At 52.2% G+C, this 15,347-nt stretch overlaps 1 protein-coding gene across 14 annotated transcripts in view; it reads left to right on the plus strand.

Annotated features, from left to right (window-relative positions):
- Positions 1-15,347, plus strand: part of RGS6 (regulator of G protein signaling 6) — a 606,196-nt gene that overhangs the window by 572,420 nt on the left and 18,429 nt on the right. For 11 of the 14 annotated variants that reach the window (XM_045451433.1, XM_045451428.1, XM_045451431.1 and 8 more), the window contains one exon: positions 11,684-11,750. The exons of the other annotated variants lie outside the window; for them this stretch is intronic. In XM_045451433.1, the coding sequence (XP_045307389.1) occupies positions 11,684-11,750 (67 nt within the window). The remainder of the gene's footprint in view (positions 1-11,683; positions 11,751-15,347) is intronic. 14 annotated transcript variants of the gene reach the window in all.

Consider the following 15,347-nt stretch of genomic DNA (forward strand, 5'->3'; position numbering starts at 1 on the left):
TCAATACACCCCTTTTCTTTTGCGAGCGTCTGCAGCTTCTCTTCTAGGGATGGGTTTGCAAGAGACCCAGCGGCTCCCTCTGCAGAAGGTGCACACACAACCGCCCTGCCTCGGGCCTTGCATTCGATATTCGGCTCAGGGCTTTGGGGAGGAGGGACCGTGCTGCCCTTGGGGCCGCTCGGCCTGTGCATCTTCTGCAGCAGCCCAGGGAGAAGGCCATCGAACTGTACCGTGAACTAAATTGGCTCAGAGCCGTAGCTCACCTGAAAAAAAAAAAATTCCAAATTTCCCTCTGTGAATGAACTCTGGCAATCGCGCAGGTGCAGGTCGCGAGCTGATGTTGCTGTGTGGCGGCTTTTGCGTGTGCAGAAGGTGGCCGTGCTGCATGGGTTCTGGCGATGCAGTCTAGCTGGCGTGTGTGTTAGTGGCCTCTGCATGAGTTCCGACAGCCCTTACAGCCCCTGTCAGCCTCATCCGCGTAGCGTCACAGGGAGAGGAGGGCAGTAGCCACCGAGGGGTGGAGGAAGAAACAAGTCCCTGCCTGGGCTCCCAGGGGCAAGGCCTTGTCCTGATTCTGCTAGAGGGAGTACGGGTGGGCTACAGGTTCACTCTTCTTGTAGGGAAGTGGCCTATTTCCCATGCACATCGAGATTCCAGGGTTGTAGAGTGCAAGAGTGGCATATAGGAAACCCCACGGTAACAGGCGAGAGTGCTGAACGAGTAGGTCTTCCCCATGGTGCATAGTGGAGGCTCTGTACTGTGGTCTGTAGAACAGCACAGACCCATCTCTCCTTTTCATGCCATTGTTTCCAAGATTCGAGCGTAGAGCTTACTGTACAGGAAGGACTCGTTCTCACGCACTCACTCGCTCATCAGAATGAGCTGCTGAGTTCATGGGGCCCAGCCTGCACTGTTAACATCAAGCCAGTGGGAACCAAAATGGCAGCCAGGGAACAGGAAGGCCATGTGTGGAACTGGCCACACTTCACTTCCCAAAGGACAGAAACCCACTGATGCTGATTTGCCCTTTCCCCCACTCCCCTAACTATCGTGTGATTAGTATCTTTATTTCATCTTTTTAACATAAATGGTAAGAATTCTGGGCTGAAAGCAACCTCGTCAACTACCTGTCACAGCCAGATGCATTTTAACGGAATTTAAACATTATTTCGAATTTGCTAGATGTGATCATCACAATAAGTGTAGTAGGTGGCAATTAAAATATGGGTGCTCATCCCTTCTTTGGTCTTCTCTATGGGCTTTCCTCATGAGAAATCAGAACTTGCAGAATGCAAGGCCTACTGGTCCCCCGTGTGTCTTTGGCGGCTGCTTTGCCACGGCTATGTGGCTTCACACACTAACAAGCTGCCACAGGCTGCCAGAGACAAAGCCTTCTGGAGCTTCTCCACCCCTGAGGCCCTGCGGAGAGTGGTGGGAACCTGTCCCTCCCTATTGGTTTTGAGGACTGCATGCTGTGTGTAGACGATGTTTAAGAACTTTGTTGAAGAACCCAGAGTATACCGTGAGGCAAGCTGGACCACTAGATGCAAACGCAGGGCAACAGAACTCTCAGAGCCCCCTGGAAGTCCTTCAGGTTGACCTTGTAGGCCGAGGGTGGGAGAGAGGAAGGCTGGTACCCAGACAAGATGTTCAAACATCTCCAGGCTGCTTTTTATGAGAAGTGGGTATCAGGAAAGGCCTGAATGATCTCAGTGAAACTCTGTGAAGAGCTTTTAATGATGCCTCTTCAACCCAGAAGTAGTGTTGGGTCAGCGGTCCTCCAAAGTCTGTTAACAAAGCATGTGGAATGAGAAAGCACCAGACATCTTCCCAGCGTCTCAAGTGTGCAGGGATGTTTTCAAGGCTGGCTGAAGGAGAAAAAAAAATCTTCCAAGCTCCTGAGATTTTTCGCATCTATGTAATAGAAGGGCCACACTTCAAACAAAAAGTTTCTAGATTCCCTTTCATGAAGACTCTAATGGGTGGTGCATTCCAATCTCTTGGTTCCAGTGGCGGAAATGGATTTGCATTGATGCATCTGTGTTCCCTGTACTCCTGCGAGAACACCACACACCCACAAGATATGGCTGTGTTGGAGGAAATGGCCTATGGCTGTAGAATAGTGGCAACCCTCAGAGTACGTGAGGCTGGAACCCAAGAACTTGGTCTGAACAGCCCAGTGTTCCAATCAAATGGAATTAACCAACCAACCAATATGCCTGGCAATCTGATAGCCATTTTTCTGGATATAATATACATAAAATGCTAGATTTCTCTAAAAGAAGGTCTATATGAATATGTCATCTGCTGTATACTGCAAACTATAAAACTCGTTGAAAGATAGTTCAATAGCATTCTCACGGTGCTGGGAAATATGTATAAAAAGGCCCTCCGTGTCATGGGATTAATATCAAACATGAAGGAGTGAAGGTAGGCAGTTCATGGACCAAGGATATGAGGCCAGCTGCCATTTAGGACTAATTGGTGGCAAGAAACGTTAATCCAGGTGGTTGGATAGTTCAGTCAGATAGTCTCCCATGGTCAATTTCCTTTCTTTTCTTGGTAAAAGAAGCTTTGGAGAAAGCAGATTGTTCCTTCCAAGTCTTAAGATGTATTATGACGTGGAGGGTTTATCTGTTAAAGGCCAGACACGGCCCCTTTTACAGGAGATCCTGGGAAGTAGTTTAATGTGGTTCGTGGAAGCTGCTGGGGCCATACTAGTTTGGGTGCAGATACCTTGCAATCCCCAATAGAGGCAGTGCTGTGGGAGCTTCTCCTTCCAATGGAAATTCACTCGGAGTCACCCAGAACTTGAATATACAAAGCCAATGTCTGGGGATATGCTGTGCCGAGCATCACGTAGTTGGGTTCACTGGAGCTGCAGAGCCTTCACGAAGCTCTGCTTATTTGACGGGAAAGACCCAGGTTCAAGACCAAACATAGCTGAAAGTCTATGGCATGGTGCAACTAGCCCATGTTATACCTTCATTCAAAACAGAAAACAGGACTCCTCTGATGGGCCCAAGCTCCACAGATGCCCAGCTGGACAAGCACAGCGCAGGCTGGAGTTCAGCCCCTACTCGACCTTCAGCTGCCCTTGTGTAGTGAATGACCCACACCGCTGTACGTGGTGGGTCTGATCCGAGGAGCCCCAGCTGGAGAACTATAACACGTGGCCGCCTCACAAGGGGGCGGCCCACACACGGATTCAGAGCCTGTCTCCCCTAGTCCTATACACTGGGAAGCTCCCTTTCACAACGGCTGTAAAATATGCAGTAGGAGGCATCTGGCATCATCGTGGGCCGTCTCTCCATCACCTTCCCTCTCCTCCTCACAGTCCTTGGCGGGAGCCCCGGTGTTGCCGACTGGTGGAGCAGGGGCTTCTCTGTGGAGAGAGATGCCAGTGCCCGGCCTCCTGCCATTCTCCGCCGTCCTCCTGGTTTTGCTGTTGACAGACGACATGGAGGGTGGGAGGGTGGCCAGAGCCGAAAGTCCCGCTATCCCCTTGCTCTCTCTTAGGCTCGCTCATCCCCTCAGGCCCTACCGCTAGGCTGACTGACACACAGGCCCCGGGATGCATAGGAGGAGGGTGTGAAGATGCAAACACGCCTTTGGCCAAAGGCTCAGCAGCAGCCATCTGATTGTCCCTCTCTGGGTGGTGGCCGAAGCCACCTGGCGAGCACTCCAGCCTGGGGAGGGGAAGCTAGAGAAGGTCCTCTTCTTTCGTACCGTCCCATGGAAGAGGCCACAGGGGGGTGATGCACTCGAGGCAGGGGAAATGGCAGCCCGAGTGACACTGGCATCAGCCTCCCTTGAGGCTTTCACCTAAGCCGCAGCTTCCTCGGCTGTAGCCTCAGGCTCCAAAGCTGGGAAATGGGGTTGCAGGTGCCCGAGCAAGCACCGGAGGCCACAGAGGAGAGAGGAGTTGAGGACCAGGGGTCCACCCGCCTGAGACAACATGGCCGTGGAGCTTTGTCAAGGTGCTCCTTGGAGTTGAAGCCACAGGCCCCGCAGCTGAGGGAGCCTGGCATCTCCAAACAGGCGTTTCCCTCCCGCCTGCCTGCCAAGGAATGCAGCCGGAAAGTCAGAGACCCGGAAGCCCTGGGAGCCAGCTGTCACCCGCCCTCCCCCTCCCCTCCCTCCCTCTGCCTTTCCTCCCTCCCTGGCCAAAAGAAAAGCTAATGAGAGGGGAAAAGTCAGCAGCCCACCTCCGCTCCTTCACAGGCAGCTCTGCAGGAAGAACCCCCACCCAGCTCCAGGCCCGATCAGGAAGTGGAAGGCTGAGGCTCCTGGCAGGCGAGGCAGCCGGCAGACAACCAGGGTGCTCCAGGAACAGAGCGGGGGTCAGCTCCCTCCCCAGGAGGCTGTTCCCCCCACCCAATGCCTCCGCAGTGTATCATGGGAAACAGCCTCCCACTCTGGTGGAATGAGTTCTCAAATACCTAGATTCAGCAGAGCCCCTTGAAGGGCTTCGACCTTAGTCAAAAAAAAAAAAAAAAAAAAAAAAAAAAAACCCTTTTGGGCCTCCAGCAAAGGACTACCGGTTAAAAATCATTACATGGGGTTGGTTTGGATTGCAAACAGTCTTTGAGCCCCTTTGGGACCACTGGGTCAGACTGTTGCGCTCGCCTCTCCCACGAGGCCCAGCTGTAGTGAAACCGCAGCCCGCCTAGACGTGGAGGGGGACTTGCATAGTGGCATTTGGGAAGGAAAGCGTAAAAACCTGCCCCTCTTGAGCAGTGAGGACTCCCGGGACCGGGTGGAACTCGTCAGCAGCCCCCATGCAGCGGCCCCTGCTCCTAGCTTCAACATGCTAGCTGTGCAGCCTCAGGCAAGTGGTCAGCCCTCTCTGAGCCCTGGTTTCCTCCTACATACAATAGCTTGGACTAAATAATCTCTACAGCCTGCTCCAGCTGGGAGTGCCCATAGGTCTGTGCTTCTTTCTAGGCTAGGATTCCCGAATTGTGCTCATCATCTCTCAGAATGAGCAAAGAGTCGCCTTCCTGCTTGGAAAGTGGCTGCGAGCCTTGGAGACCGGGACAGAAACCATGGAGAGCATGGAGTTGGATGTGGACTTAAAAGCCCTGGGCAAGGATGTGAGGATAAAGCACTAGCAGAACTAAGGGTGCCGCCGGCTATCGAAGTCACAGGCCTGCTCCAGTCCCCAGGGCTCACTCACACAGTGTGACCCCTGGAGAGCAGGAAGGGAGGGGTCACCAGAAATAGGGTGGGCAACACATGCGGGTCACCCCTGCCAGCTCTGGAGTCCCTGCCCTTCTGGAAGGATGCCCAGCTGGGTGTGTGCGGGAGGTGGGGGGTGAGGTCAGCCGGGCAGGGGGTGTGCTCCCATGTGGGTGCTGCGGCATCACCCCATGCACTGTGGGGCATGGGAAAGAAGGCAGTGTGGGCATCCGGGGACCTCAGCGTCATCCTGCTGCTCTCTGTCCTCTCTTAGAGGTGACCAAAAGGAGGTTCTGAGAGTCCAGGCTATACTGGTTACAGGCAGTGGTCATTAAGCCTCCTCCGCCCCTCTCTCCGTCCTGGCTCCAAGTAAAGCTTCAGAAAGCGCGTTTATTATTACAGTATTGTAGCTTGAAATGCAAATATCAAAGTCCATTAGAAACTGTGAGACAACAACCGAATCAGCTTGGCTGCCGGGGTGCAGAAAAGGAAAAGGGCTAAAGGTGACTCCCCGTGGCAGGAGATGGGCTCGGGTCTTCTGGGACTCAGGGGAAGTAAGATTTTTATTCACCAAAAAGAGTCACACGTTGTCAGTTTGGAGAAACTGAGCCCTACACCCTGCCACTGGCTCGGAAGGAGGAACCCCCAGCTGTTGCAGCTGATGGTTCCACCTGTCAGCCCAAAGCAGCCCCAAACCCCTCCCCCACAGAGTGTCCCCTCGGAGAGAAAACCCAGCCGTGACTCAGCCTCCCCACGCATGGGGCACGTGCTCTGCAAAGCTTCTCCCGCCTCCTCTCGCCAGCCCTCCCCCCCCACCACCCAGGCCCTCTTTTGCCTTCTCCAGACCCCAGTGCGCCGAGCAGTCAAGTGAAAATCAAACTCCTCTGAGGCAGAAAGGCACAGCTGTGTGTTTACAGCCACTGATTCAGATCCAAATCGCATACCCTGCCAGTCTCCCGCAAGGCAGGCTGGGGGCAAACTGTGTCTGCGTGTGCCAGGCGGGAATCTATTTCGGGAAGTGACCTGCAGCCCTTTGCCATAGCAGAGCCTTCCTCTCAACCCCCACTCAGGAAAGACGGCCTTCTAGAAGGAGCTCTCACTTTAAAAGTAGCTGATGCGGTTGTGGGATTTCAGCCTGTTCCTTGTCACTTACACAGTCAGACTTTTGGCACCTGCCCCCCCCCCGGCAGCCACATGGGAACAGCCGTGGGCTCCCATCTGTCCAGTGAGAAGGCAGGGGGTGAAGGCGACCACAGTGGGATGATCAGTGGGGAGGGAAGACCACTCAGCGGGACAGGACACCCACTTCTTCGAAGGGTGGAATCCACCTCTGTCCTGCCAGGGGGCCAAGGGGGGCAAAGAGAGAAACCCCCAGGTGTTGGGCTTTGGAATAGCAGGAACCTAGAGAGGCGACAAAGCTGTCAAGGTCAGGGAGAAGAGACCCAAGGGTGTCTGTGTCCAGGCTGGAACAGTAGACGTCAGAGAGCTCTAGGTCTAAGGACCTTGAAGGCAAAGAAGTAAGACCGCCACTGCGTTCCCCCAAAATGAGCTCCTCTGTCTCCCCTTTTGTACAGCAAGCGGCAAGTGAGTACCCTTGGTTCAAGTCAAGTTTGGGAATCTCAGCATTGCGGAAGGAGGGCAGGATAGAAACCCTTCCATAGGAGCACAGGGTGCGGGATGTAAAACTTTACACAGGAACACTCTGTGAAATGTTGCTATGAAGCAGAAAGCTAAGTGGGACACCGCATGGGGGGCTGAGGAGGGCTCAGAGCAGGGGAGTTTTCACTTTGGCCATGTCACCTGAAGGCCAGTGAGAGAAGGAGCCTTCGGCGGCTCCCCCACAGACGGGAAGGTGAGGCTGGGTTGGGAGTGTGTGACCACCCCAGCAGCGGCAGGGCCCAGCTGGTAGTGATCCGTGCACTCTTCCTAATCACGGCCAAATCCCTTCGACCTGAGCACCACAGCCCCCCAACAGAAATGGTTCTCACTGGCGTAATATTCAGCAGGAACTTTCCGCCTTGCCCTTGTCAGCCAGGCTGGTTGCGGAAGGACGATTATCGTAACTACACCCCCTGCTCCAGTTTCTGGTTGTAGGCCACATGGCCCTGTCCTATCAACATCCTCTTTGATGACTCAGATGAAGAGAAGAACACGTCAGTCGTGTTCAGAGATCCCAGCCTACGAGGTGTTGTTCATTTGGTAGGTAATGGAATTACCTTCAAAAAGTATCTCCTTCAGGTGGGATGATGGGTCAAAAACAATTGAGTCAGATAAAATTTAGGTTAAAAATCATTCTGTCTCATAACTACAGAATGACATTTGTAGACTTTGCTGTAATTCAAGTAAAAAAAAAAAATCTGGGGTTGTAGTTAGCTGTAAGCTTAATATAAGCAAAAGCAAGACACGATTGCCTTTTTTAAAAGAAAAGCTACTTTAGGCTGTGATAACAAAAGTGAAAGGACTAAAAAAAGCGTCTCACTGATTTTCATGTTGCTCTAGACTGTATTGAGTCTTGGTTCTAAGCCCCCACATTTTATCAGGAACTTGAACAATCTTGAGAAAATTCGGTAGAGAATAACTGGGGAAGGTATGTCAGGTAGGATAAAGAGGTCTAGTCCCTCAGGAGACTAGATAACCATCGCGAGATGTATTTGTGTTTGTCTCGCAGTAAGCAGACCTTTCTGGGTAGTTCCAGACAAAGCTAGAACAAACGGGAAGAAGATACAGGAGGGCCAGTCTACTGGAGACTAACTTCCCAACAACGGGACACATCCCCTGGAGGATCACTGAGCTCCCTGGAAACGCTCAGAAGCTGAACGGCCCAGGGTATTGTAGAGTAGGCTTCTGCACTGGATTCTATCATCTCTTGTAGCTGGAATCCTCTGATGCATTAGACATTTGTTACATGGATCCTACTGCCATTTTATTCTATGGGTTATAAACGAGCCTTAGAAAAGGAGAGGGGATCCTATGAAGGGAGTTGGCTGAGATTGGGAGCGAGGGTTGTAAGAGTCAGGTTAGCCTCTGCTTTGGGGGAGAAAAAGCCAGATGATGACACAGGCAAAGCAGGGGAAACTGTCAAGTAGCAGAATTATTGCCCTTCACGTGTCATCCTTGCCTTTTGTTGTTGTTGGTTTTTTCTTTTCTTTTTTTTTTTTTTTTTTTTTTAGCCAATTGCTGCTGCTGCAGCTGAGGTCTGGCAACAGGGCTCTCTCCCCCCAATGCCTGAAAGGAGGTCAGCGAGCAGAGGACACAGGCTCCCGCTGGCACAGGGCAGCTGAGCGGCTGTAGTGCCATCAGGCTGAGCACAGCCGGAGTGGGCATGTGCGTGGGGCACCCTGGCTCTGAGTCGGAGAAAGCTGGGCCTGTCATCATTCCCATCCAGGAAGGGTGGATTTTTGAAAGCAGGAAAGATGAGGATGCCAGTTGCCCCTTCCCACAATGCCAGTTACAGACTCCAGGTGGGCGGCTGGCACCGACTCTATCTCCGCCTGGCCAGGAGCAGAACATGCCCCCCAGAGGCCTTAGACCGAGCAGAAACTGCCCTCCGGAGGCCCCCTCCTCCTGGGCTCTGCCTCGAGGACTCATCTTCAGCCCAACTCAGGGGAGGGAAGGGCTCTCGTGTCACATTCCTCCCAGATGTCCCGAAGACCAGCACGATCGAGGATGACACTCCCTCTTCTCTCAGGCTTCACCGGGGCTGCTTCCAACTCATCATGGGATTGTATAATTATGGTGATTACAGCTTATGGCTTTTTTCCTCTCCTCATCTCTTGCTTTCAAATTCTTCGAGGCCTCTCATTAAACATGGCGATCCCCGTAAACTCAGCAAAGTTTTAATAAGACTTTTTTTTTTAAGCTAAAGAAAACCCAGTTACAGTTGATTGGTACTGTGTTCCCTCCGACAGACCTTTAAAACTCTAGCAGGCACCATCAGTGCCTGGCTATAAGGGGTGGGGAGAGAAAGGTATGGGGATCCAGAAGGCATCCATGCTTTTTCACAGGGTTGGAGAACATTTCCATGCCATGCCATGATCCTGGCCTTTCTCGTTTGCACCAAGAACAGGGTACATCTGAACCCCCACGCCTAATGGGAAAAGACAGACCATCAGGCATGGATAGAGGACCTGGCCTTTACATCACAACAGATTAAGTTGGAAAGTAGAGATAGAGCAGCCAATATAAAACTCAATCCAACCTATAGTGAAAGTAGAAGGGAAATTCTGGTGGATTTTCTGTCCTGGATGATACTAGAAGGTTCCAGAGCATCCATTATTCTAAATATGGAAAAAGAGTCCACCATTAGCGTGTGTTGAGTGATCGCATCCCAGCGATCACGTACTTGATGGCGGTTTCCTTGGTAATGACACAGCTCCAAAGCCTGTCATTTGCTAGGTCTCAATGATAGTTTTTCTTAAATTGTTTCTAGACCTGTAGGATGTAATGGGAAGGATCACCAAGAAGGAGTGGTGGGGAGGTGGCCGCTGGGGTCCCCCACCTGCCCTTTAGCATCTTTGCTCAGCTTTAGTGTCAGGGTCCTCTTCCTATCCACACTCCCCAAGACTGCGTGAATAACTAAATGCACAGTGAGGTGCACCTTGCCCCCATGGGGACTGCACTCTGGGAGGCTCCTCATGGCTCACTGCCGGGAGCTGTCCAGACTGCTCCCCACCCACCGGTAGCCAGGTCATCACATCTGGGGCATGCCTGAGCAGCACCAACCACCTAGGGTCAAATGTTGTTGGAACTTGGCAGTGACATTTCCCCCAGCTACCCTCTCATCCCCTATTGAAGACGACCTGCTCATTTGGCCCCAAGAACAAGGTCCCTTTGGTGCCCAGCAGAATGCACAAAAGTGGACTGGGTTCGAGATGGACAGCCTTGGCTGGATCCTGTCGGTCCACCTGATGTTGGCATAAGACCCCCAGGGAAGCTCCTTGCTTGCCCGATGGGTATAACACAGCCGTACGCACCGTACAGGGTGGATGCTGGCATTAAATGAAGGCATAATGGTAGCCGATGCCATTTCTTGGGGGCTCGCGTACTGTGGGCGTCCACACCATGCTGAGCTTGGTCAGTGAGGGACTTTGGTTCTACTCCAGCTCTACCAATTAGCAGCTTCTCTAAGCCTTGGTTTCCTCATCTGTAAAAGGGAGACAAAAAGAAACGATTAAGTGGGGAAAAATACACTTAGCAGAGTGCTTAGCCGAGTGCAGTATACGTGCTCAAGTAGAACCGTTTGTATTATTATTTTCATTATTATGTTGTTGTTTGTCCACCCACCCCCCCCCCCCCCCCCCCACCGCATGCTGAGCTTTTATTACCTTACTTAATTTCCAACAATATTCTCCAAGGTAGGTATCATTATGTTCATTTGCAGTCGGGGACAGGTATGTGTGTATCTCATATATGACAGTGTGTCCAAAGCACATCTAGTTATTACAGTGACCAGCTCATTAGAATGACTCGATATGGTAGCTATTACTACTGGCTTATTTTTAAAGTCCAGAGCCAATGTTTTCCCTGGGAATGGAGGGACCAAGGCGACTGACAGGTCGGCTTCTGCCCTGTGGGCCCCTAAGCACCTCCCTGGAGGCTGTGGGAGCTGTATGGTGCTGGGGGTAGAGACAGCCACCTGGAAAATATCGCATACGTTGTCAGGATCTGGCATGTGCACCCCTCTGCTGAGATGCACAAGTCTGAGGCACCTTCTGCTTCCAGCCACAGATGAGGAGTAGTTCTCCCCACGAGCAGAGCGTGAAATCCAGTCCCCCCCACACCCCCCGCCTACAGGTAGCGCTCCCCAAGAAGGAAGCCTCATTCCCAGAAACCCTCACCTCTCTGCTGTCTGCCTGCCTGGAGCCGCCCTGAGCAGTATGACCTCCCCAAGTCTGGTTGCTCCCCCTGCCGGATAAACCAAAGCTTGTATTTTGTGGCCACATACTACAGAGTGGGGTTGTGGGAGGAGTCAGAAGCAAGTGTCAGGGGATGCTTTGAAATCCCTCCTCAACCAGACCCCCGGGGTCCACGCTTCTGCTTGTAGGACTGGCAGAAACAGAAGCAGAGGGGCCATTTCCACTGACACACATGGCTTTTTCCTGGGGAGAATTCAGGTTTTATATATGTATCTGAAGGTAAATGCCTCAAGTTTGCAGTGCTTGTCCAAGACTGGCCCCTTCGGAGCCTCGTACAAAGCTCTGCAGCCGATCACATGGTTGCTTGAGATGCTTGTGTACGTGCCTGTGGTGTGAACATGCACGTGAACGTGGGCACAGCTGTCCACACAGGTGCACGCGCTGCCTGCCTGACCCGCGCCTCTGTGTTCAGCGTATGGCGCGCAAGTAACATACGCTGTAGACTCGCATGTGCCTTGGCGCGCGGATCGCATGCTCCCGCAGCTGTGTGCATGTCTGGGCAGGGGCACCCCTAAAGCCACAGGTGTTCATGGTTTCAGCTGGATAAGTTATTCTTCACTTCCCTTCCTAAAAACACAATTGCCTAGTGCTGCTGGCGCAGAGTCAGAATGGCCGCTGCACTTCACCCCCGAGGTGGCTTCCTTCCAGCAGTGGGTGAGTGATCCCGGCGTCCGCACTCTCTAACTTTTTGGGGGATCCTTCTGCACAGAAGGTGCTCCAAAATCCAGAAGAGATGATCTGTTTGTCTGTGGCCTTGTCTCTGCCTATCACTCTTGTTCCCACACCCTCGTCCCAGGAACAGTCAGCAGCGCCTAGTTTTTGGTGTCCCCACGTTTCTGCCCCCCTTTTTTTTGCACCCATGGTTTTTTTTCTTCCTAAGAGACCAGGAGCCAGGGGTCCAGAAATGATGCGAAGAGAAGTCCCTTGTCTCAGAGGTGATGTGCAGATAATGTCTTTAGGTACTGACCCTGTAACGCGCTTCTCCTGGACCCCTAGCAGAACAGGACAGAAACGCTCACTACCTTTGAAGATGTTTTGAAATCCAACAGCAGCAGCCTTAGGCTTCATCTCCCGGTTACAGCTTCCATAATCCTTCCTCTGTGGCCCAGGGCCAAGTCTTGCGGAAACATGGAAAATCTCACATGTCTACCTACTAGGCCATCAGGGGAGAAGGCAGGGCAACCGCCTGTCCTCTGTCCCACGGGCACCAATAGCATCGTGACAACCTGTAAAAAGGGTCTGTAGGGAAGGAAGAAGGTTCTCAGTGGATGGGACTTTCAGTGACCCAAGTTTCTATCTAGAGATCCCTTGAAAATGCCGCTTGGCCCATTCCCTGCTGCACGTTTTCAGGTTAGAAATACATGTGTGGCGAATACCCACTGAAGCGCATTTCTGGTGGAAGAGAGGAACGAGAACTAAGCCTGCCTTGGCACTTGTGTCCAAATGGACGTGGACATTTATGGAAAGATTGTGCTTTGGGCCCGGTGGGGGGGGGGGGCAGTCCTCACGATGACGACCTGTGCCTTCTAGGCTCTGCTTTGGCAGCTGGCTGAACCAAGGACCCCAACCTATGGATGAGTTTTGGGTGAACATGTTTGTAGGAGGTGAGAGGTGCCCTTGGGGGGTGGAGTTAGAGTCCCCGTGGTAATGCAGGAAGAGTCCCACACTGCCAAGCAAATGATTCCTCCTGCTGTCTCTTCCATGAAACTTCAGTGGCTCTCTCCCCTAGAGCCATGGTCAAGGGTCACTTGAACGTCCGACTTGGAAAAAACATCAAGTTGCTGCCCAATAGCAACCCAGCCATGTCCCTGTTTCCTTGAGTCTTTTGACCTCTGCCTAACTTGGAGCGAACCAGAGCTAAGATCCCAAAGTACATTTGGGGAGGAGGTGGAGGAACCGGGGAAGAGGAGGGCATCGCAGGGGCTGCAGGAAGGCACACTGCCAAGGGACTTGCGAGCGGAATGCCCACCTCCACTCCACTCGAGAATCCACCGAGATCTTCCCTGCACGCGGAGTATAGAAAGAGCGCCAGAGTTATTCAGTCAGAACCGGAGGAAGGAGAGCTAAGAGGTCCGATATGAAAAGGGGGACATTTCCCCTGCACAGGAAGAGCACGGGGAAAGTGGAAATGCACAGCCTGGAAAGGAAGCTGGGGAATCTGGGCATCGTGCCACCAGAGTAGGGCACAGATGCTATCCCCTTGTCACTCCTGGCATGCCTGCCTGGTTCCAGATTTGTCCCTGCACAGCTGGGGGACCATGCGGGAAGGTCTCCACCACCCACCAAAATTAACAGGCTGAGGCTAACCCTTGCAAAGAGTCCCGTAAGTGATGAGCATGATGGGAGGCCAGAGTCAGAGGGCCAGGAACACCACCCACAGAGGGCTTCCCCAGCCTGGCTGGGACACCCTGATTTAGGGACTGGGTTCTAATTGGCATTGGTTCTAATTGGAGTAAGGCAGCTCTGCCTGCCCCCTCCTGAGAAAGGTAAACACCACACCTGCTTCTCTCTTCCCTGGGACAGGTGCTACGGAGGCCCCAGAAGCATCGACACCAATAACACAAGAGCAGAAACAGCAGCAGTGGCTTCACCCGGCCTGTCCCGCAGGTGCACTCTAAAGCCATGTGTACCAGGCAGTGGTGATAAGTGCCCCAGCTCAGTGCACTTAGCCAGTCTCACTTTGCCAAGCTTGCCAGCCAGAAGGTGGCGTCTTCTCTCTCAGGAGTCCCAGATGTGATGAGGGGAAGAACCTCAGGCAGAACAGAAATGCTTGAGATGGGTCTCAAGCACCTCCAGGAGTGGAAGCGTCTTTCTCAGTGAGGTTGAGGAAATCTCCCTGGGGTGCCCAAAGAGATTGCCTAATGTGGGTGGGCATGGAGAAGCCAGCCGTTCGTCTCTGAGCCTTTCCATCTGCCTCCTTCCTTGAGAGGGATGGCCACATAGCAAGTGGAAAGCGTATGGCTCATGAAGGCCACCCCACTTAGCTCTACCACTGACTAGCCGATGCCCTCAGGCAAGGAACTCAAGCTCTGTTTGAGCCTGTTTCTTCATCGATGCCGAGATGATATAGCCTAAGACTTTAACCTAAGACGTCCTAGGACTTTAAAGGAATGCATAACTGGCCAGGATGGTGTGGACATTAGCACAAGTGTCTATAAAATGCCTAGTGTGTTTGGCACACAATCGTTGTTCAATGTGCAGTCCACTGGTGGCTGTCACTGTCCTCGGCAGCTAACCTGTACCCCCGGGAATGGGGTCACCATCGAGGTCCGGGCTAGTTGAAGAGGAAGGCACTCAGGAAGAGAAGGTACCTGGGATGTTGACGCCACTCCATAGGGCAGGAATTAGAAATTCAAAGAGAATGCCCCTGGGAGATCGGGGAATAGGTTGGTCCTTTCTCTTTTAGTGCAGTTGGAAGCGTTGGCAACTCACCTTTTCTAAATTTAAAAAAAAAAAAAATTAAGAAAATAAAAAGCACTAGGCTAGAGTTAAGGTGTCTGAACGTGCTAACGGCCCCAGTGACATTTTCTAGGAATCGCTTTCAGAAGACAGGACTGACTCCCGGTAGATTGCATAGACCCACCGTCTACATGGCAAAAATCTGGTCGTTTATACCGCTGTACATAAGTTAGTGAGCTGTTTCAAAAGAATCCATTATTTTTACTATGATCATATTTTTTACCTTATTCTGTAACAGGTTTAAATGTACACGAATGGAGATTAATTCTCTAGCCAGTGAACTTTTTATTAGTCATTCCATTTTCCCCTAGTTCTTCATTTTTTTTTTTAACTTGAGCGTTGTTTTATGTTTGTGGTATCTTATTCTTAAGAGTCAAATAGAATATTTTAAAGCCAAATAAAATGCCGTTCAGCTCCTGAGAGGGATCACAAAGCTCTGCAAGGGCCCAGGCGCAATACAGACTCTGGGAATGGATCTTGCCACAGGCACCCGCCCCCCCCATGACCGAAGAGTGAGGAAACCAGCAGCACCCTCTCCGCCTGTGCGGCTCCCGCCTAGCCCTGCTGCGGATTAGCAGTGTGTGATCTTTGGCTAGTCCCAAGACCAGGTTTTTCCCTTTCATCTGCCCCCGCCACCCCCCCCCCTCCCCTTGCCGGGAAGTTCGACAGAGGGCCGGTTGATGAGATGAGAGATGAAGTGTTGGAAAGCCTTTTGAAACTCTTCTGTATTGAGTATGGATTCTGCTGCCATCCTCTGCCAGCTTCTAAGACCCCTAAACTACCCCCAAGCAA

The sequence above is a fragment of the Leopardus geoffroyi genome, chromosome B3, assembly GCF_018350155.1.
Source record: "Leopardus geoffroyi isolate Oge1 chromosome B3, O.geoffroyi_Oge1_pat1.0, whole genome shotgun sequence".
NCBI lineage: Eukaryota > Metazoa > Chordata > Mammalia > Carnivora > Felidae > Leopardus > Leopardus geoffroyi.